This window comes from Salvia splendens, chromosome 1 (genome assembly GCF_004379255.2).
Source record: "Salvia splendens isolate huo1 chromosome 1, SspV2, whole genome shotgun sequence".
In the NCBI taxonomy this organism is placed as follows: domain Eukaryota; kingdom Viridiplantae; phylum Streptophyta; class Magnoliopsida; order Lamiales; family Lamiaceae; genus Salvia; species Salvia splendens.
In genome coordinates, this window is record NC_056032.1 from 40569425 (window position 1) to 40591838 (window position 22414).

At 42.4% G+C, this 22414-nt stretch overlaps 2 protein-coding genes and 1 pseudogene across 2 annotated transcripts; 2 read left to right on the forward strand and 1 right to left on the reverse strand.

Moving 5' to 3' along the window:
* The first annotated feature begins 10274 nt into the window (after positions 1-10274).
* Positions 10275-15933, forward strand: LOC121804096 (annotated as a pseudogene).
* A 907-nt stretch (positions 15934-16840) lies between these two features.
* Positions 16841-18469, reverse strand: LOC121751626 (GATA transcription factor 15-like). The gene is made up of 3 exons (XM_042146418.1): positions 17795-18469; positions 17541-17642; positions 16841-17428 (listed from the first exon to the last, which is right to left on the reverse strand). Exons 1-3 carry the CDS (start codon positions 17810-17812, stop codon positions 17180-17182), a joined length of 369 nt encoding a protein of 122 aa, XP_042002352.1. The 5' UTR covers positions 17813-18469; the 3' UTR covers positions 16841-17179.
* Positions 18470-19037: 568 nt separating this feature from the next.
* Positions 19038-21615, forward strand: LOC121751618 (eukaryotic translation initiation factor 3 subunit G-like). Its single transcript, XM_042146405.1, has 2 exons — positions 19038-19516; positions 20836-21615. The coding sequence occupies exons 1-2, from the start codon at positions 19180-19182 to the stop codon at positions 21366-21368; spliced, it is 870 nt and encodes a 289-aa protein (XP_042002339.1). The 5' UTR covers positions 19038-19179; the 3' UTR covers positions 21369-21615.
* The last annotated feature ends 799 nt before the right edge of the window (positions 21616-22414 follow it).

The following is a 22414-nucleotide window of genomic DNA, read 5'->3' on the forward strand; positions in this document are numbered from 1 at the left end:
GAGGTCGTAGCTTTTGCCTCTATCCATTTCGAAACGTAGTCCACCGCCACAAGTATGTATGTATTCCCATATGAAGATGGAAATGGACCCATAAAGTCCATACCCCAAACATCGAAAATCTCACAAACAATCACCGGAACTTGTGGCATTTCGTCCCTTCTAGAAATTCCTCCAATCTGCTGACACCTTTCGCAATTCTGGCAGAATTCGAATGCATCCTTATGTAATGTAGGCCAGTAGAAACCACTGTCTAGAACCTTCCTTGCAGTCTTCCTAGGTCCAAAGTGACCCCCACAAGCTAAAGCATGGCAATGATTCAGCACATCCCTTTGCTCCCACTCCGGAATGCATCTCCTAATTACCTGGTCAGCTCCCATTTTCCACAAATACGGATCGTCCCAAAAGTAGTATTTGGCTTCACTTTTTAATTTCATCTTCTGGGCCCGGGAAATTTCGTCGGAACTGGGCACTTCTCTAGTGACCAAGTAATTTGCTAGATCAGCGAACCATGGCTCTGCATTCGCCTGGCATTTCCTTTTTTCAGCATCTCCTGGACCTGTTGCTGCCATTACTTCTTCCCAATTGATAGGTCTAGGAGAATCGTTAAAATAATAAAGATGTTCTTCCGGGAACGCATCAGGTATTGCTTCATCCGTCTCACCTTGGTAAATGCGACTCAGGTGATCAGCCACCTTGTTCTCCGTCCCCTTCTTGTCTCTGACTTCCCAGTTAAACTCCTGTAACAGTAACACCCATCGGATCAACCTTGGCTTAGACTCCTTCTTTGCCAGTAACTACTTTATCGCAGCGTGATCTGTGAAGACTATCACCCTCGACCCGAGCAGATATGGTCGAAATTTTTCAAAAGAGTACACGACTGCCAACATTTCCTTCTCCGTGGTGTCGTAATTTTTCTGGGCTTGATTTAGCGTTTTTGACGCATAATAAATCACGTAACTTTTTCCATCAACTCTTTGACCTAGCACCGCCCCTACTGCATAGTCACTCGCATCGCACATGATTTCAAACGGCAAACCCCAATCAGGTGCTCTGATGATGGGGGCAGATACTAGTCTGTCCTTCAGCAGCTGAAAAGCCTTAATGCACCCCTCATTAAAAACAAACTCAACATCGTTATGCAACAGATGAGTGAGTGGCTGAGCAATTTTGGCAAAATCCTTTATAAATCTCCTGTAGAATCCTGCGTGACCTAGGAATCCCCTCACTTCCTTTTGATTTGTCGGGTGGGGCAGTTTTGATATCACGTCCACTTTTGCTTGGTCCACCTGTATGCCCCTTTCCGATACTACATGCCCCAGGACAATTCCTTCAGGGACCATGAAGTGGCATTTCTCGAAATTCAAAACCAAGTGCTTCTCTTGACATCTTCTCAGCACTACATCCAAGCTCGCCAGACATGAATCAAATGAATCCCCATATACAGTGAAGTCGTCCATAAAGATCTCGATGCAATCTTCCAGCAGGTCTGAGAAAATACTCATCATACATCGTTGAAAAGTGCCTGGTGCATTGCAAAGGCCAAACGGCATTCTCCGATATGCATACGTTCCGAACGGACACGTGAAAGTTGTCTTCTCCTGGTCCTCGGGGTCCACGTAAATTTGGAAATACCCACTATATCCGTCCAAGAAACAGAAATATTGCTTGCCTGCTAATCTCTCCAGCATCTGGTCAATGAACGGAAGGGGAAAATGGTCTTTCTTGGTTGCCTCATTTAATTTTCTGTAGTCAATGCACATCCTCCAACCGGTGACTAGCCTGGTCGGTACCAACTCATTCTTGTCGTTCTTGACAACCTGGATTCCCGACTTTTTGGGTACCATGTGTACTGGGCTAACCCATTCACTGTCTGGTATGGAATAAATGATTCCTAGGGATAACAACTTCAATACCTCCTTCAATACCTCTTCCCTCATATTGGGATTCAATTTGCGTTGAGGGTCTCTGCAGGGTTTCGCTCCTTCATTTAATCGAATGTGATGCATGCACAGATCAGGGCTAATCCCTACCAAGTCAGAAAGTGTCCAACCAATAGCGTTCTTGTTCCTTCGGATGACTTTCAGCAGCTCCTCTTCCTGTTCCTTGATCAAGTTGCTGTTGATAATCACCGGAAAAGTCTCATTCGCCTCAAGGTAAGCATACTTTAGGCCTGGCGGAAGTGTTTTCAACTCCTTCTTGGGAACATCTTTTTCCTGGGGCAGGGGGTTCTTTTCTGCTGCTCCAGTCGTCATCCCCTTAGTCGATCCAGGAAGATCTTCCTTGCTTGCCCCATAAAGTGTCTCCCTCGATCTGGCTAGCTCGGGCTTGGTGCAAAATTCCAGAATTGCTTCTGCTAGCTCTTCATCTGACAACTTGCTCGTATTCATTGCTTGGCACCAACTGGCCACCTCCCTATTAACAGCATGACTCATCTCTGAGTTCTCAATCTGTCCCTGCATCAATTCAGCCTCGAGGTATTCCTGGACCAAGGGGTTAATGATATCTACAGAATGCATATTTTCAACATCAAGTGGCTTCTTCATTGCCTCATCTATGCTGAATGTATATTTATCCCCATTGTAATCGAGACAGATAGTACCATCAAAGACATCAATGATAGTCTTAGCAGTTCGCAGGAAAGGTCTCCCCAATAATACTCCGCCAGACTCTACAGACTCATTATCGCTCATCTTAATCACATGGAAGTCAGCCGGGTACAGGAAGTCGTGTACCTTGACTATTACGTTCTCGAGCACTCCTTCAGGGCAGATGCATGACCTGTCCGCCAATTGGATCACAACCTTCGTATCCACCATACCTACTCCCACTAACCTCTTGTATATGGACAGGGGTAACACATTTATGGATGCTCCCAAGTCACACATAGCATGCTCAATTTTTACATCGCCGATGGAAATAGGCAAGGTGAACATACCTGGGTCATTGCATTTCGAAGGCATCCTCCGCTTCTGAATTACCGCGGACACATTCTCGCCTATCAAGATTTTTCCACTAGGTCTAGCCTTCCCAGCTATAAACTCTTTGATGAACTTGCTGAAAACTGGCATTTTCAAAGCCTGTAAGAAGGGTAGATTTATCTCCAGTTTCCCGAAAATATCCACAAGATCCACTGGCTCATCCTTCTTTTTCTTTGCCTCTCCTCGGTTTGGGAAAGGTTTTGGTCGTTTCCCGGTTCCGGAACATTCACCTGCTGAAGATTCATCGACTCTTTTTTTCTCTACCAATTCCGGTTCTGGATCTAGGAAAAATGGTTCGATTGTCCTGGGCAGCCGTTTCTCTAAATCTCCTGCCTGAAGTTCATCTCTAACTGCAGGGTTGCTTTCAACCGAGTTTCTTGATTCAGTGGTTTTTTCCTCTGCTTCCTTATCCTCAATGGGGGTCGTGACCTCTCTGTACCTCATGACCGGCCCTTCGTACTCCTTCCCAGATCTCAGCGTGATCTGGCTAACATTGGCTTTGTCAGGTGGTCTTACCGATGCAGGAATCTTGCCCTCGTTTCCCCGCATATCACTCAAGGAAGTAGCTATTTGAGACAACTGTTTGGCCAACATATCCATTGCCGCCTTCTGTTCTTGCTGCGCATCCTGAAGCTTGTGGACCACATCATTGTTTGACTGTAAATTGTTCTGAATGTGCTGCTGGGAACTAACGAGGTCGTGAACCATCTCATCAAGGTTCCTTGGTCTAGAGCTTGGCTGACTAGGGCCTGGCCCTATGTTTTGGTTTGTTCCACTTCCTTGGCCTGGGCGAATGTGCCCTTGACCTCCTGGATTGTTGTTGAAATTACTTCCTTGACCTGGGTAAGGTGCTTGGAAATTCCTTTGATGTGGTGGTACATAAGAATTCCCTTGATAATTTTGATTCTTGTTTCCCCAGGTCGAGTGATCTCCTTGATTACGGTTGTTCCAATTTCCTTGCCCCTCATGATTTCTCCAGTTACCCTGCCTCTCGGGCTGCGGTGCGGACTGTATACTCAGTTGGGGTGCTGGCTGGCTTTGCTCGTTTTCAGACCATCTAAAGTTCGGGTGATTCCTCCAGGGTGCATCTCTTTGTCTTCCTTGGTTCCAACTTCCATCAGGATTCCAACTTCCCATCGCGTTCGCCTGGGCCTGGTAATCACCTTCCTGAGGTCCGTAATATTGCTGGAGTTGATTATCTACTGGACCTAACAACTTAGCCGTTTCCCTTGGTGCGGCTGTATTAGTTTTTTCGATAGCATTCAGCAAGGCTTTCTCCAGCCTATCAATCCTTGCTTCAACCTTGTCATCCTCCTGCTCCCTCAATGCATTCACAGAGCCTCTTCTCACAGCATTCCTCGTACTGTCATACGCCTTCTTGGCGTCGATTAATCTTCCCAAAATCTCTCTTGCCTCACTCCCTCTCTTTCTTGTAAAATTCCCCCCGCTCGAGGAGTTCATCAAATCCTTAGACTCGGGAGTTGCCCCTTCATAAAACAGAGAGTAGGTCTCTGCCTCTATCATCCGATGATTCGGGCATGCGTCCAGCAATCCCTTGAACCTTGACCAGTATTGGCTCAATGACTCGTCGTAATCCTGCTTGCATTCCACTATCTCCTTCTTCAGAGCGTTCGTCTTGTTGGATGGAAAGAAGTAATCTAGGAACTCCAATTTAAAGTCCCTCCAGGTGCGGATAGAATCCGGGGGTAATCTCAACAACCATGTATTTGCCTCCCCCTTTAGAGTGAAAGGAATCGCGCGCAAGCGATAGTCCTCCTCTGTCGCATCATTAGGCCTCCTTTGAATGCCACATAACTTGCTAAACTCGTTCAAAAACTCGTACGGGCATTCACTCCTTCGCCCAGAAAATGTTGGCAAGACACCTAACACATTCGTTTTGATCTCAATAGATCTCTGACGTGGGTTCATCACTATTGCGTGTGCTGGTTCTCCATCGAGATGAGCCGTTAGTGACCCTATTTCTGGATCTGGGTCCGCTACGTGTGCCATCTCAACTTCCTCTTCCTCCCCTGTTTCTGACTCTGTTTCCGATTCTGGTGGGGACTCCGGATCTGTTCGTCCTGAAGATTCCCAGGATTCGTCACTCAAAAACTCAGTCGGGAACGGATCTCCCGTCGTGAACCCTGATCTGGTAGTCACAGTGGAGGCTGTATCCTTGATCTTCCAAACGAACTGACCGTATTTCCAACCAGACGAGTTACTCCGGTGGAAGCTCCTGCTCATGTACTACAAAGAAAACGGAAAGAAAAAGTAAATTAAAATTATTCACACCAAAAACTCTAGGCACTAACACAAAGTACGCCATCCATCCCCGGCAACGGCGCCATTTGAAGAGAGGTATTTTTGCATATATCGCGTGTGCACAGAAATAGATCACTGCAAGTGCTTGGTCAAGACACCACGCTCCTTAAATCCACTAGAGCACAAGGTCTAGGAACTTAAGAGAACATAAAGTGCTTGGTCGTTGGACACACATCGACTCCCCTTCAAAAAAATATAAATCCCTCAACCCGAACACTATGAATTAGTATAGGGAAGTGGGGTCGATCCCACAGAGATGGACTCGCAAAGTAGTGCTCAGAGACTTTGGACAGACAAATGGCTGCTGCCACGCAACAAAAGGGTTGAGAATTTTAAACTAACTCTAGACCTAGGCAGAAAATGTAAATGCTAGACCTAGGACATGTTAAACTTGTAAATTCAGACGTCGACAACAAGAAACATAACCACTTCCTAGACAGTGTAAACAACTACCTAATCTAGCTAAACAGAATATGACTGAAAGTGGGGACCATAATTCCAAAAAATGGCAAGTACGGAAAGAACTGCAGATTAACAAACTCTGACGCTAGCTCGCAGCAAAATGCATCCTCTCAACCAAATTAAACTTGCAGATGAACAAACAGAGCAAAAAGCGAGATTCGAACAGAATATAGAGATTTGGTCGTCGTTATCTTGCTGCAACTCGGAAACACATCAGATCTGCGTACACTAGACGGAATGAAAGAAAAACACGTAAACTAAGCATGAAAATCAGATCGAAACTACTCAGATTCACGTCAGAATACTTGATCCACTCCGGATCCAAGACATCCGAACCCAACAACCAACAAATCCAGCAAATCCAACCAAAATTCCTCCACAATCCAACTCCAATCTCCCAGATCTGACCATTTACCTACAATAACTCAGTAAACAGCTGCGAAACGCATCCAACTCAGACAATTTAAAAACTCCAAAATCTCAATAAGCGAAACGATCAAACCAGAAATCAACACAATCGCCATAACGGAAAATCAAACTTGCATTTAAAGCAGAAACTATTCGGTGAAAACAGCGAACCGAGCTTCGAACAACGAAGCTCGACAGAGTAAGCAAAATGCGGAAAGCGGAAAATAGATTGTTTCTTCGCTCCTAACAAGAGCGGTGTTACACCATATCGGAAGCTAAGATGAAACCCGAACGTGCGAACTGAGATCTCCTCAAAACTAGTATCAAGTGTGTGTGTGGGAAAGTGAACTAAGCAACAGGCTGTGGTGAGGTCTCCCCCGGGAAGATCCCTCCAGCTTGCATGCTTCTGCCTTTTATAGATGCGGACATAGCCCTTGAGTCTTCGTAGAAATCCCTATTCTACCCTTCAACTCTGGAGCTTCCTCCGTCGAGCAATTCTCTTCATAATCGTTCACTAAATCGCCAGTTCCTCGACCTTGTGATTTTTTGGTCTTCTTTCCTGGACCTGGCGAATTCCTTCACACACCTGGCTTAAAACGTGCGTTAGTCCTAGTAAAATCACGAATTAAATCCCTAGACCCATGCATGAAATTAGCCTTATCAGCCGCAAACCCTATCAGGCTGTGTACACTGGTGGGATCGTGAGCCGTCCTTGCTAGTCGGCCGGTCTCGTGGGCGAATAGTGTGGCCACACTTTCGTCGCACATGGAATGATGATTGTGATTGATGGATTGTTGAGAAAGTGGGGAGATTATTTGACTGGCCAGTCTATGAAATGTTTTTGTGTTCTCGTGGTAATTTCTTAATCTCATATAAAAACTCGAGATCACTGATATGGATGACATAACTATATAAAATGTTTTCGGCATGAGCCCATTGAGTACAACAAGTACTCAGCCCTGCAATTTCTTTTAAAATTTTGCAGGTTGAGCAGGATGTTGCGAAGGATGTTGAGCTAGCCTTAGGACGCGTTGTGTCTTCATACATAGGCGTGATCATTGACTCTCTTTAAACCTTATTTTCCGTTGCTATATTTTAAACTATGTCTCAAGACTTTAATCTTTTCGTACTGTGGTTGAACATGTATGGTTGTGTTAGGTTTTCACCAAGTAATTACGTTATCTTTTGAAAATGGTGTTCTCGTGAATTAAATTAAATGGTCTACTTTAGAAGTTAATTGGTTTTCTTTAAGTTATTTTCTCCGTTTTTTTTTCTTTTAAAAGTATTTATTATAAGCCTTTTCTAAGTGATAGTAAAATTTTAACCTTAAACTTCTTTAAACTAAAATGTCTTTCTTCCTTTAAGTTAATTAGGATTTTCTTTTAAAAACGTTATCCATGCATGTCGGTCACGATCGCCGCGTTTGTGGTACCCCTAGTATGGGCGGTCGTGACACAAAAACTTTGGGTTCAAGATTGAGAGAAGAGGGAATTGAGTGTTTTGAAGAGAATATTTCTAAAGGGGTTTTGAAGTTTAGGATTCCTGTGGGAAGACGATTTAGAAGGTAAACAGATGTGGCTATGGCTTCAGGCCAGAAAGATTTAGGGATGCGAGATTCTATTAGAAGTGCACGGGTGATCTCAAGGATATACCGGTTTTTTCGCTCAGCCACCCCGTTTTGTTCAGGTGTGTATGCACATGTCGTTTGGTGAAGGAGACCTTTTTCGGTGAAGAAGGTTTCATTCTAGAGTTCACATATTCTCTCCCATTATCAGATCTAAGGACTTGGATTTTGGTGTTGTACTGGGTTTGGACAAGGCTATAGAACTCAGTGAATTTTTCAAAGACTTCTGATTTTGATTTTAAAAAATAAATCCAAGTCATACGAGAAAAATCATCAACAAATAGCAAAAAATACCGAAATCCTTGACTCCCGGTAACCGGAGCAGGGCCCCAAACATCAGAGTGAACTAAAGCAAACGGAGATTTTTCTCTAGTTTTGTTCAACTTGAAGGAATGTCTATGACTTTTAGCCAAAACACACGTTTCACAATTCAAAACAAGTGAAGAAGAAACTAATTTAGGAAAGAGTAGACGGAGATAACCTATAGATGGGTGCCCTAACCGACTGTGTAAGAGCCATATCTGTCTTTCATTCAGTCCATGAGTTAGCAGCGCAGTACTGTGTTGGGAAATCTCATCTACGTAGTACAGACCATGTCGCTCAGTGCCACGACCAACTATCGCCCCCGTCTTGATATCCTGTAACATGCAAAAACGAGGCTGCATTAGGAGTTTGCAATTAAGTTCTTTCGTGACGTGACTCACTGACAACAATTTGTGGGACAAAGAGGGAACATAAAGACAATTTGAGAGGCGAAGGGTTGGTGATATAGATATAGTTCCCGCCCCTTCAACATGAGCTAATTCCCCACTGGCCGTTTGGACAAATGTTTTTGTGGATTGATAAATATCGAGGAAGTCCGATGCATCAAAGGACATGGTATCGGTTGCCCCACAGTCAAAAATCCAATGGTAGTCTTTAGGTCCTATGTTTGAGGAAGATGAGTACGCTAAAGCTTGGAATTTGTTTGTACAAGTAATGGAAGGCTGAAATTCAAAATGTCGGGGTGTATTTTCATTTTTATCGAAAGTTCGGGGTGTATTCTCGGAAATTCGGACAAAAGGGGGTTTTTTCTGTAATTTTTTGGTCAACTGGGGGGAATTTGGTAATATCATAATTGACTTGGGGGATTTTGGTAGGGATCTTTGGGGTGGGGTTTATTTTGGGATTTTCTCAAATTTGAGGGGCTTATTTGCAAAATGGAGGTAGAGACTTTAGAACACCCCATTTTCGGCCCCTCCCTCTCAGCTGTTTCCCCCTTTGCAATTTCAGAATCTTTTCCTGCCATCTCGTCGGTGGCGGTTGTTCGGTCCTCACCGCCTGCCAAAATCCAGCACATCCTCCGTTTCTTTCTTCTTCTCCGCTGCAAAGCTTCCGCCGCTGCAGCTCTTTCAGCAGCCTCCGACGCAGCTCCTTCAGCAGCCTCCGCCGTCGCTCCTTCAGTCGCCGCCGCCGCTACTTCAGAATTTGACGGATGCTGTTGCCGACCGGTGTTGCTGCTTCCGCCGACGCTGCTTTCTGTGACGGGTGGAGCTACAGAGTGGTCGCCTATTACAACAGTCATCCATCCCTCTTTGTTCTCTCCGGTGTCGGTGACTGGGGCTGCTACCACCACTGGCGTCAAACCACCGCATACCCTTTTTCCGCCATCAACAAGGGCATCGGCGTACGTCTTCTTCGGTTTAGGAAGTCTGTCCTTGTGGGCAGATTCGATATGGTTTCCGTTAGGAGGCAGGGATATGTTTCTCCTTCGGTTGTTTGCCTGAGTCGTTGTTGTTGCTGTGCGCTTGGACCTTACGCCGAGATTCTTCGGCGGGTAGGAATTTTGGCTTTGGTTTATGTTTGATTTGTACAAATGGGATTGGAACTCTACAACACTTAGGAACTCTACACTACTTAGGAACTCTCCATAATGAATATGGGCGGCATATTAATGTGGTCTTCTTTTCCAACACACGCAAACAAAAGAAAATAAAAAACCAAAATACAAAGAGCATATTCCGATCTAAACCAATTTAATCAAAAGGGATAATACTAATTCAAAATAAATTTGGTTAAGTTCTGATTACAGCGATGTCTGATCTCTGTTGTATGATCTTTGGCAATAAAAAAATAAAATTTCATAATTTGTCCATTTTAATTTCTTTTACAATTTTTTTCGGGCTCTCAGTTTTACAGAGCTCCATTGATTTTTTTTCTTCGGTGATTTGATTCAATCCATGCTTCCTTCTCCTTTCTACATTGAATTTGATCATATGGTTTTCCATTCCACGCATTTATTTGACCTTGATTTAGCTTTACATGAACCACATTTCTTGTCAATTTTGCCACAATTTTTTCCTTCTCATTTCCCCCATCCATTTTTAGGGTTTCTCTTCACCCCATTTTTGATCAGGGACAGATCTTCTATTCTGATAACGAACTGATGAATTCACATCGATCCATTCGATAAATTTCTCCAATTTAAAAGCTCAGCGTTGATGGCGTTGATACGGTTGGAGGCGCAGAATGTTGAGAAAAGGGGAAGTATCAATAAGCATTAAAGAAGAATAGAGTTCCAAGAAGCATTGAAGATGTGCATGCATTGTTCCAATAGTAGTGTAGTTCCATGAATATACATTTATTGTAGGATCTCAAAAGTCACCAACATCCCTATAAATATATGGGTGTTGAGTACCATTTCATCATTCAATCAAAATACAATAATCTTCTCCCATTGCTTTCTTCTCTAAATATGTTGTCTATACCATTTAACATGGTATCAGAGCGGGTTTGGACTCAGATAAGGTATCATCATCGTCCTTGATACCTTTCTCGGCCCCTTCCCATTTTTTTGTTTTTTCTTTTTCCGTTGTACCTATAACCATAAGCCAAAATGTCAAATGACAACTATATAGTAACCGAAACCTCAGATTTATCTATGGCAGATGAATTTGCCCGGCAATTTGCCAACTTTATGCGCAATAGTTTTGCGATGAACTAACCAAATCCACCAGAAACAGCTGTCATGCCATTCAGAATTGACACGCAGCCCCTCCACATTGGTGGGAATAAGTTGAATGGAGAAAATTACGCCCTTTGGTCCGTATTGATGAAGACGGCAATAAGCGGTCGGGGAATGGTATCTCACGTCACCGGAGTGCCTCCTTCCCCACCGCGAACCGATCCAGCCTTCATACAATGGGAACAAGCCGATCACTGTGTGATCACTTGGTTAGTACAAAACATTGAGCCTCGACTGGTCAGTCGAGTTTCACAACATCCGACGGCAAAGCATATATGGGATGCGTTGGCCGTCACATATGGGAGCGGAAGAGATAAAATCCAAGTGTATGATCTTCAGTTCAAAGCAACCACACTGAGACAAGGAAGCAGTTCATTAGAAGAAATATGGAGCCGGTTGGGAGAGATCTGGATTTCAATCGACCAAAAACAGACGAACCCAATGAAATGTCCAGAGGATATGGAGATTCATAACAAATTCATACAAGATCAGAGAGTATGTCAGTTTCTCTATGCAATTGATAGCAAATATGAAACAACTAAGAGGGAGATACTGAAAATGGACCCGCTTCCCTCCGTCGACTATGCGTACAACCTGATTCAGCAGGAGGAGACACGACTCCGAGTGTTACAACAGGCAAACACCGGCAGAGCAGCTGCCATGGATGGAATTGGAACTGGCCTCGCCATCCGAGGGTGGCAGAACCCTACCGGCGGCTCTCGGGGTGGTGGTCGCGGCAGCAACGGTGGTGGTCGCGGCAGCAACAGTGGTGGTCGCGGCAGTGACAATGATAGAAATCGGCGAAGTGATGAAGAAGACAAGTCAAAATTGGTGTGTTCCTACTGCAAACGGAAAAGACACACAAAAGATTCATGCTTTGAACTAGTTGGATATCCAGATTGGTGGGAAGAGAAGCACGGCAAGCCGCCGCAACCGCAAACACCCTGGAACCGTGGCGGGCACGCCGCCGCAGCAGTTGGAGGCGACGGAGGCAACGCCGTGCAGGGGGTCGCGCAAACCGCCGGTGCTGTCCAGCCAGGAGGAAGGACCAGAAATGAAGCTGCTCAGCCGGCGAACACAACCGGGGCAGCAAACTTCGTTGCCAGCGGAAGTGGGAGTGTAATTCACGATTGGAGTGAAGAATTGATGAGGGGAGAGACGGCGCCCGATTCAGGTAGATTAGGGTTAGGGGGCTCTTTTATTGGAAGCCCCCAAATCTTTGGGAAATTGCAGGTTTTACCCCACCAAAATTCTCAGTCACAATTAGCCCCCAAATCTCCTGAAAATTCCATAATTTCCCAAACCACTTGCCAAAATCGATTTCAGCCTCTCGAGAAGCTTGGAGTTGTGTGTGCAGTATCTAATGGCCATGAGAAAATTGATAAATGGATTTTTGACTGTGGGGCAACCGATACCATAACATATGATGCCTCAGACCTTACCAACCTTCAGAAACCTCTAAAATCTCATATCCAAACTACCAAAGGGGAATTTACGGTGGTTGAGGGGGCTGGAACCGTTAACATTTCCCCAACTTTGCAGTTATCAAATTGTCTATATATTCCTTCGATGTCTCATAAGTTATTATCCATTAGTCATGTCACAAAGGAATTGAATTGTACGTTACTAATGCAGCCACAATTTTGTCTGTTGCAGGATATCCGAACCGGAGAGATAATTGGGCGTGGCACTGAACGTGATGGGCTTTACTATGTGGATGAGATAGCTCAAAAAGGGACTGCCATGTTAACTCACGGATCAGCTGACCGGAAAGCTTGGCTTTGGCATCGGCGCTTGGGTCATTCATCTATCGGTTACTTAAAATTGTTATTTCCTAGTATTATTCCTAAGCATGACATGTACTGTGAAACTTGTCTTTTATCCAAAAGTCATCGGAACTCTTACGGACCCGCTAAGTTGGATCTCAATGCCACTGCCAACGCCAAGCAATCCTGATGCGGATCTATCAGAGAAAACAGTAAGCAATTCCGCTGAGCAAGTCTCTGATGTGGTAGAGTCCATCGTAGAAAGTGGCATCGCCTCAAATATTTCTCCGTTAAGGTTATCCAATGTAAGTAATCCTGTGGATACAGATAATTGTTTGGCTAACACTGTTAGTGCAAAAGAAAATTCAATTGAGGCCGAAGAAAGGGAAATTGAGGAAGTCGAGGTCGAAGGAGTTGACCCTGACACTGGGAGGTACATACTTCCACCAAGGTCAAACAGAGGAGTTCCACCCAAAAGGTATACGCCAGAGAGGATTGACAAGAAAAAGCGGTACTCTGTTGTGAACCTAGCCAAAGGCCATTTATCAGAGATGGCTCGGGCTTTCGAGAATGCACTATATGAGGAAGAAGAAATACCACAGACATGGGAAGAAGCTATGAAATTCAAGCATTGGAGGGAAGCAATGAAGAAAGAGATTGATGCACTGATTCGAAACCACAAATGGGAGAAATGTGCTCTACCAGAAGGGAAGCGACCAGTGGGTTGTCGATGGGTCTTCACTATCAAAAGAAGACCTGATGGCTCGATAGAAAGGTACAAGGCACGACTTGTCGCAAAAGGCTATACTCAGACATATGGAGTTGACTATTCTGAGACCTTCTCTCCAGTAGCTAAGATGAACACAATTCGGGTGTTGTTATCCATTGCTGCTAATAGGGACTGGCCATTACACCAGTTTGATGTGACGAATGCCTTCCTACATGGAGAGTTGAAGAAGGAAGAAGAAGTTTACATGGAAGCACCCCCAGGTTTTGCAACAGATTTTAAAGCAGGTGAAGGGTGCCGATTGAGGAAGACCTTGTATGGATTGAAGCAATCTCCAAGAGTATGGTTTGGGAAGTTTGCTGGGGCAATGATTAGCTATGGATATACACAGAGCAATTCAGACCATACGCTATTTTTTAAGAAGTAGGGTGATGAGATCACATGTTTAATCATATATGTTGATGACATGATTATTACAGGTGACGACCTAGAAGAGATTGAGGAATTAAAGAAAAATCTTTTTCAGGAATTTGAGATGAAGGACTTGGGGAATCTCAAGTACTTTCTTGGGATTGAAGTGCTAAGGTCAACCAAAGGAATTTTTCTGCGACAAAGGAAGTATATCTTGGACATCCTAGCAGAGACTGGCCTACTGGAATGTAAACCAGCAGACACTCCTCTGGCGGTTAATCACGGATTACAAATCAGAGAAGGAGCCAAGTTGGCTGACCGTAGTCGATATCAGCGACTAGTCAGAAAACTCATATATCTCTCGCACACTAGGCCAGATATTGCCTATGCAGTTGGGGCGTAAGTCAGAAAACTCATATATCACGAATTTGAAGGGAACTCCAGGGCATGGAGTGTTGTTAGCTAAAAATGGGCATCTTGAGATTCATGGTTATACAGATGCTGACTGGGCAGGGAACCCAAACGATAGGAAGTCTACAGCAGGCTACTTTACCTTTGTTGGAGGTAATTTGGTAACATGGAGAAGTAAGAAGCAGAAGGTGGTGGCTCTTTCGAGTGCCGAAGCAGAATTTCGTGGGATTAAAAGTGGGTTGACCGAGATTTTATGGTTAAGGAGATTGATGAAAGAGATTAATCTCCCTCCAAGCAAGTGCCAGTTGTATTGTGATAACAAAGCCGCTATAAGCATCTCACAAAATCCAGTACAACATGATCGAACGAAGCATGTGGAAGTTGACAGACACTTCATCAAAGAAAACATTGAGAATGGGATTGTCGAACTCCCTTTTGTTCGCTCTGAGGATCAACTTGCCGACATCCTAACTAAAGCAGTCAACTCAAGGAGCTTTGAAGATGTGCTTTCCAAATTGAGTTTTGGAGATCCCACCACTCAATTTGAGGGGGAGTGTTGAGAAAAGGGGAAGTATCAATAAGCATTAAAGAAGAATAGAGTTCCAAGAAGCATTGAAGATGTGCATGCATTGTTCCAATAGTAGTGTAGTTCCATGAATATACATTTATTGTAGGATCTCAAAAGTCACCAACATCCCTATAAATATATGGGTGTTGAGTACCATTTCATCATTCAATCAAAATACAATAATCTTCTCCCATTGCTTTCTTCTCTAAATATGTTGTCTATACCATTTAACACAGAAGCAATACTGCGCAACTAGCAGCTTGGTGATCGGCTATGCTCTCTGCTCCAGCTTGCTCTCTCTGATCAACAAATTAGCGATTACCAAGTTTAATTACCCTGGTTTACTCACTGCTCTCCAGTATTTAACTTCAGCTGCAGGTGTTTGGATTCTTGGTAAACTTGGGTTCTTGCACTACGATCCTTTTAATCTAGAGACAGCAAAGAAGTTCCTGCCTGCAGCGTTGGTGTTTTATCTTGCTATTTTCACGAATACGAACCTCCTTCGCCATGCCAATGTTGATAGCTTCATAGTTTTCAGATCTTTAACTCCACTTCTTGTGGCGATAACCGACACAGCGTTTAGGAGACAGCCTTGTCCTTCTAAAATGACTTTCCTTTCACTGGTGATCATTTTGGGGGGTGCGGTTGGGTATGTAGCGGCCGATGATGGGCTTACACTGACTGCGTATTCGTGGGCTTTCGCCTATTTGGTGACTATCACGACAGAAATGGTTTACATCAAGCACATTGTGACTAATCTTGGATTGAACACTCGGGGATTTGTGTTGTACAATAATCTTTTGTCGTTGATGATAGCTCCCCTGTTTTGGGTTTTGACAGGGGAGTATGCTGATGTCTTTGCAGCTCTGGGACCCTCGAGTGGAGCAGATTTGCTTGAACCCGTTGCATTTTCTGCAGTGTCTTTGTCTTGTGTGTTTGGGTTGCTCATTAGCTTTTTTGGCTTTGCGGCGAGAAAGGCTATATCCGCTACTGCATTTACAGTAACAGGGGTTGTGAACAAGTTTTTTACTGTTGCTATTAATGTGTTGATATGGGATAAGCATGCAACTCCTTTTGGTTTGGTGTGTTTGCTCCTGACTATTGTTGGAGGTGTTTTCTATCAGCAGTCAGTCACTGGAAGGTTGGAACTGCTCCTAACCAGCGGGTGTCCAAGCAAATGGACAGTAAGAACGATATCAAAACTGATAGGGATGAAGAAAAAGGTATCTCTGGTAAACTTTCTGGAGTATGAGTGTTCATTTTGTTATTAGCTGCTGGGAGAACACCTCTTATTTGATTACAGTCTATAGGTCACTCACTCACACAAGAATTTCCTGGAATTTTGTATATATGGAATGTGTATGACTTATGATCATCTCCATCATTTACTATCTTAGTTCGGCCATGTTTTAATTTAACTAGTTATAGATGAGACTCTTTGGCCTTATAAATTGATGCTGTTTTGTCCGGCTTTTATGGTCACTTTCGTATTTAGCTACCAGATTCATACTTTTATCGTGGATTGCTTCCATTTCTGATTAACTATGTTAGATCGTCTATTTATTTTTTCTAGGCACTTATATTTATATCCTCTTGCAATGGCCATTACAAGGCAATCGTGGATGCTTGTGAGAGTCATATGTATAAACTATCCTCCTTCAGTTACTAATTAGGCTGCAAAGCTATTCTTTTAATAACAGAGTAGCTTCTCCATGAAGAGTTAAGCATGATCTTCAGTAGCATTAGGTGGTTTGTTGCTAAAACCATGAGTTTAATATCCTGGTCTTGTACCATAATTGGAACGAAAGGAATATAGCTGCATATTGGAAAACAGATTTGGTGAAAAGGTACACTTCCTATTTTCAAACAGTATTGCTAGATTCGGCTCTCATTGACCATCTTCATTTAGTATGAAATGTAGTGGCTGTCCTGTTATGTAGTAGCAAGTGCTATCTTATAGCGAAGAATGGAAGTTTGGGTTTGGTGGAGTGGTAAATACACCACACCCTCTTTGCATTCTTGGAAAGAATCACTTTTACTATCAGAATAGTGATGCTTTTCTCATGGAGAAGGATTTCTTGTTCAATTCATAAAGAAAGTTATTCCTATTTAAATGGGAGTACTTTTCTTTATTTATTGAATCATACATATATGTAGAGTAACTTTATAAACAAATGACTTATCACTTAAACCAATCCCTCACTAGTCAACCTTGAACAAGGTCAAAAAGTAGGCACGATCTAGCTTAGCTACTCAACTATGGGAAATAATTTATTTAATGCTTAGAATAAAGACTTGAAAAGAAGAGCACTTCATTGATGATTTCCATACGATATTTACACTTGCTTTTTTTTCAATTCTAAACACCCCAAGCCCAACAAAACAAAGGAAAATGAAACCACCAACTCCTAAGTCCCAAGTTCCTAGCCCCTTTTCTTCTTCAATCTACAACCCTTGTAAAACCATGAACAAAATAGCTACTCTTTTCTCACACCAATCTAGGCAAAGACAGCACCACAAGACAGAGCCATCAAAAGCAGGGCAGCCCTCTCAACTTCACCCCACTCTTTCGGCCTCCTCAGCCTCTTCGCCGGCGCCGTCGACCTCCGCCCCTCCGCCACCTCTACTTCCTTCCCCAGAGGCATTAAGTTCCTCGTTTTCCCTATTTTCCCCTTCTTCACATCGTTCTTTGCCACCGCCACCGCCCGCTTCTTTCTGTGTCTGATCCCGCAAGCATTACACAGAGACTGAGGGGGAAAACACACACACAGCAAACAGAATTAGCTTCACAAGAAGAGATCCGATCCGAATTGGGAAAAATTGAACTTTTTTATGGATCGATTGATGAGAAATTGAGACCTTAGGGCCTGAAGGGCCGCTCCTCCACAGCGGCGTGGTGGTGGTTCTGCAGTCGGAGCAGTATTTCTCGATCTCCGCTCCGATCGTCGACAAACCCTCTTCCTAAAAGACCAGATAAGTAAGTACATCAGCGAAAGGGGGAGATTTTGAAAATATAAGTAAAAAGACTGTACGATCGATCACTTGAAATAGTTGTGAATTGCAACGGAAGACTGATCCCATCTCTCAATAAACTAATTCTCCTTCCTTTTTACCTTTTGGCTAGATTCCATGGCTTCCTTTTTGTGATCGCTGTTTACTCTTACAAAGCGGGAAAGGAAAAAGATTGTTTCGCGACTAAAGATGAATGAATGTTGGAAGCAGAGTTTCGCAGAGAATGGTCACATGATCTTGTTAATCACGAGGAGAAGTAGTTTAATTCTGGGAGAAAGAGAGACGGAGAAAACCCAGAAAAAAGCAGGCAGGCAGGCAGGCAAAAGGGGGGAAAATGGCGAACTGAGCAGAGGGATCATAGAGAGAGAAAGAAGAGAGAGAGGCACGGGTACCGAGAAAAATCGAACCCTAATTGGAGAAGCGAAATGACGAAAAAGGGCCTGAAATGAGGTTGGGATAAATGTCCCCGCCAAATAAGTGTTGAGAAGGAAAAGGCGGGTATCATCCCACGTGTCACCATGCATGCAGAGGTCCCACGTCTCTTCTCATATTATCCCTGCCACCACCTTTTTTTAAAAAAAAAGATAAAAATTGGAAAAGAGTATATTGCGGACTTAATTTTTCAGTTTCGCACGTAAATGTTACTTCCTTTATCTCGTAGTTTCGCGCATAAATAGTACTTCCTTCAACCCCTAATAGATATCACACTTTCTTTTTTAGTTTATCCCATAAAAGAAATTACATTTATTTTTTTAGCTTTCTCTCACATTAATATATATGCACTATTGATGCATGTCTGGAAGCGGTGTTAATTTTTTTTCGGACCTCAACTTATATTTATCTTAGCTAAAAATAAAATTTTTTTAAATCCAATATATTTATTTATCATAAGATAAATGTAATAATAGTAATTATTTTTTTATCCTCGTTAATACTCCATCTGTTCCATTAGAGACGAAATGTTTCTTAAAATGAAAATGTCATTTTCATCTCTCTTACTTTGTTTTCTTTTTATTAACACATAAAATAAAACTACTACTCCATAAAATCTCATGTCGAAAAACAAATATTTCATACTCCCATGTCGAGAAACAAATATTTCATACTTACTTTGTCTCATTAAATATGTAACATTTGGAAATCATTTATGTAGTATTGTTTTGTGAGTTAATGAATAAAGATAAAAAATAAGAGATAAAGATGTTTTTATTTTAGAAAATATTTTATTTTTAATAGGATAATATAAAAAAAGAAAATATTTCATTTTTAATGGACGGAGCACTGCTCTTTAATGAGAGAAAGAGAGTATCTCATCTCATCGCCTAATTATTCACCTTTCTGTGCACGGTCAAAAAGTCAGTAATTTTCTCATTAGCGCAAAAAAAATTCATTATAGAAGCAAATTAGAAAAATCAATCCGCATACCCATTTACCCCCAAACCCAAATTCATTGCTCACTCGAAAGTCGAAAACCCTAGTCTCGAAAATGGTGAGAGAGGAGCAACCCAACAAGCTGCGATGGGGCGAGCTGGACGAGGACGACAGCGAGGATTTGGATTTCTTGTTGCCGCCGAAGCAGGTTATCGGCCCCGACGAGAGCGGGATTAAGAAGGTTATTGAATACAAGTTCAAAGACGATGGAAACAAGGTCAAAATAACCACCACCACTCGCATCCGCAAGCTCGCCAACGCCCGCCTCAGCAAGCGCGCTATTGAGCGCCGCTCTTGGCCCAAGTTCGGCGATGCCGTGCACGAGGACGTCGGCAGCCGCCTCACCATGGTGTCCACGGAGGAGATCCTCCTTGAACGCCCCCGCGCCCCTGGTACTACCATCTTTCCGTATATGATCGCTATTTCATTTTGGCTCTGCCGTTTCTATCATTCATATGCTATTAAACTGCATATACGTTTCTGTTCATACTAGTTGGGGGTACGGTGTTTTATCTGGGGAAGAAAAGGTCGTGATATCATAGATCCTGATTGCAGTTTCAGTAACATGCCTCTATTTTCTTTCTCATTTGATTCACTGATTAATTTTGAGATCTATGCCATTGTCCACTGGGCGATAGTAGCCATAGATTTGGGAATTCTGTTCTGTTTCCTTAAATGAATTGGCACAATTCACGTAGTTAAGTTTTTGTCTTCCAATGTATAGAGGATTGGTGACATATCAGCTCCATGTGTTTTCATCTTGTTTTCCTATACTTGTTTGAGGATCAATTGTATAGTAAATAGAAGTCAGCTGCTGTGAGGCTTAATTGCTTTCCTGCAATACCTCCGTGTGTCTAACTAGCACAGTAGTGTTTGCAAGGTTGAGATGTGGCCAAATGGAATTGGTTTTTGTTGATTTTGAAAGTTCGTATCCTAATCCATATTTTTAAACAAAAAGTGTTCTTCTATTGACAATCAGGGTCCTCTACTGTGATCTATTTGTTGTTTTAAATCTCTTTGATAATTAACCAGAGGAGTCATGCCCTTGGAGTATGCTATTGTTGAGGGGCTCTTGGGTTTTCACTGCCCATGTGCAAGCCACAACTAATGCTCTCATGTCATTACACCATCCAATGATGGCTGATTCTTCCTTATGATGCTTACTCTTTGAAATTTATGCCTGGTTGCTGGAGTAGTTTAAATATGTCTAAACTCATGATTGCATATTATCTCACACATGTTATGTGATTGTTCATAGATGAATTTTTCTGATTGATGCTCCAAACAATAAAATCATCTCTGTCTTATTTGTTGACTAACATGGAGAGAGATATTAAGCTGTTATGCATCAGAGTGATCTTACTTTTGATGATTGGTTTGCTTCCATCTGACTTCATTGTTCCCTTTTCCAACGTCATTACTTTTTCAAATCTTATTTTGAAATGACATACTAGGACTGTCACTAAAAATCGTGTCTCAGTTTGACACTAGAGATGACTACCTTAAATTGCAATGTAATTGATCTACAAGGGTGCTTCATTGTGACATTGCTCAAGCAGTTGTTTCTGTGGACGACAGTTTTTCCAATTCTTATGTAATGTGACTGTTGTGGCATTTATACAGTGTATGGCATGTTTTTTCTTTTAAGGTTTATGTTGTGTTCTATTCATATGTCTACTCATACTCATGTAATTGATGAATTGGCTAATAGGTACAAAAGCAGATGAAGCTAAGTCTGCTGGGGATCCGTTAGCTCAAATGGGGAAAGGAGGAGCTGTGCTCATGGTATGTAGAACTTGCGGGAAGAAGGGTGACCATTGGACCTCAAGATGTCCATACAAGGATCTTGCTCAACCAAGTGAGACCTTTGTTGATAAGCCGCCAACTGAAACTAATCCCGCAGCTGGTGTTACAAAGGGAGCTTATGTTCCCCCTAGCATGAGAGGAGGTGTTCCCGAGAGGAGTGGTACTGACATGCGGCGCAGAAATGAGGAGAACTCAGTCAGGGTTACCAACCTTTCTGAAGACACAAGAGAGCCTGACTTGCTTGAGCTTTTCCGGCCATTTGGTTCAGTTAGCCGAGTTTATGTTGCTATTGATCAGAAAACTGGGACAAGCAGAGGTTTTGGTTTTGTCAATTTTGTCAACAGAGAAGATGCAGAGAGAGCCATCAACAAGCTTAATGGGTATGGATATGACAATCTCATCCTAAGAGTTGAATGGGCTGCTCCTCGGGCAAACTAGTTGGCGGAATGAGTAAAAAAAAAGCGCATAAGCTTGTTCTGGATAATCGGGGAGACTTGTGGGAGAAGATGGCACATTCGATTTTGTCTGTTAGACGTTGTGTAATGTTTTTATTTATTACGTTCGACGAGTATAATTTCAAGTTTTTGTTAGTTAGATCCGCCGCTTAGTTGTGAAAAGAGGGCTTATTTTCTCTCACATGCAGTTTTTATTTGGTATTTTTATGACTGGAGATGCTTTTGTTGTATGCTGCAGCATATCTTGGTCATGCGCGCTATGTGCTCTGGTTAGTGGTTACATTATTTATTTGGGTCTTACCAACAATATTACACGAAATTATGTAACGTTTATTAATGGATCAGTACTTTATCTACCAAAAATAAACAGTAGTGTGCAATTTAGAAATAACTGTTACAAAAGGAACTGTTGGATACTTGCATACATTTTCATTCCAAAAAGGCAAAAGCAGACTATATTCCTTCAGCAGTACTTATGCATATAATAATAGGAATGTGATCAAATGCAAATTCTAAATACTGTACAAATTCCAAATTATAATCTAGAATGTTAAAAAATGTCAACAGATGACAAAACAACAGAAAATATGAATAGAGTGTCAACGGTTGACACCGTGTTGATATTGTATTGACACCAAAATATTGAAATTTTATACTGTGTTGACACTATGTTGAAAAATTTGGAGCTTGTACAGTACATGAGTTTGCATTTTATCACTACCTATAATAATAATAATAATAATAATAATAATAATAATAATAATAATAGTTTGCGTATATCAATAATTTATGTTAGATACTACTTATTATTTTTTAAAATTTATGGTACATACAAAAAAAATTGAAACAATTTAGCTAGCTGGTAGTGAGTCTGGAGCAAAACCAAGAGGGGAAAAAGAGAGAACTGTGTTTATTTTTTTGGTTGGTAACTGAATATCCATGATCCATATTCCATACACTGTCTTTTTTTGTTTATTTGGGAAACTGAAACTGATAGGCGAGGGGAAACTGAAGGAAGATAGGCGGCCT

Excerpts from the sequence above, each read along its gene's own strand:
- LOC121751626 (XM_042146418.1), bottom strand. Across the intron at positions 17,429-17,540 it reads GCGGCCCTTCAGGCCCTAAG|TCTCTGTGTAATGCTTGCGG; the intron begins GTCTCAATTTCT and ends TTTCCCCCTCAG.
- LOC121751618 (XM_042146405.1), top strand. The coding sequence starts at position 19,180 with ATGGTGAGAGAGGAGCAACCCAACAAGCTGCGATGGGGCGAGCTGGAC. Across the intron at positions 19,517-20,835 it reads TGAACGCCCCCGCGCCCCTG|GTACAAAAGCAGATGAAGCT; the intron begins GTACTACCATCT and ends ATTGGCTAATAG.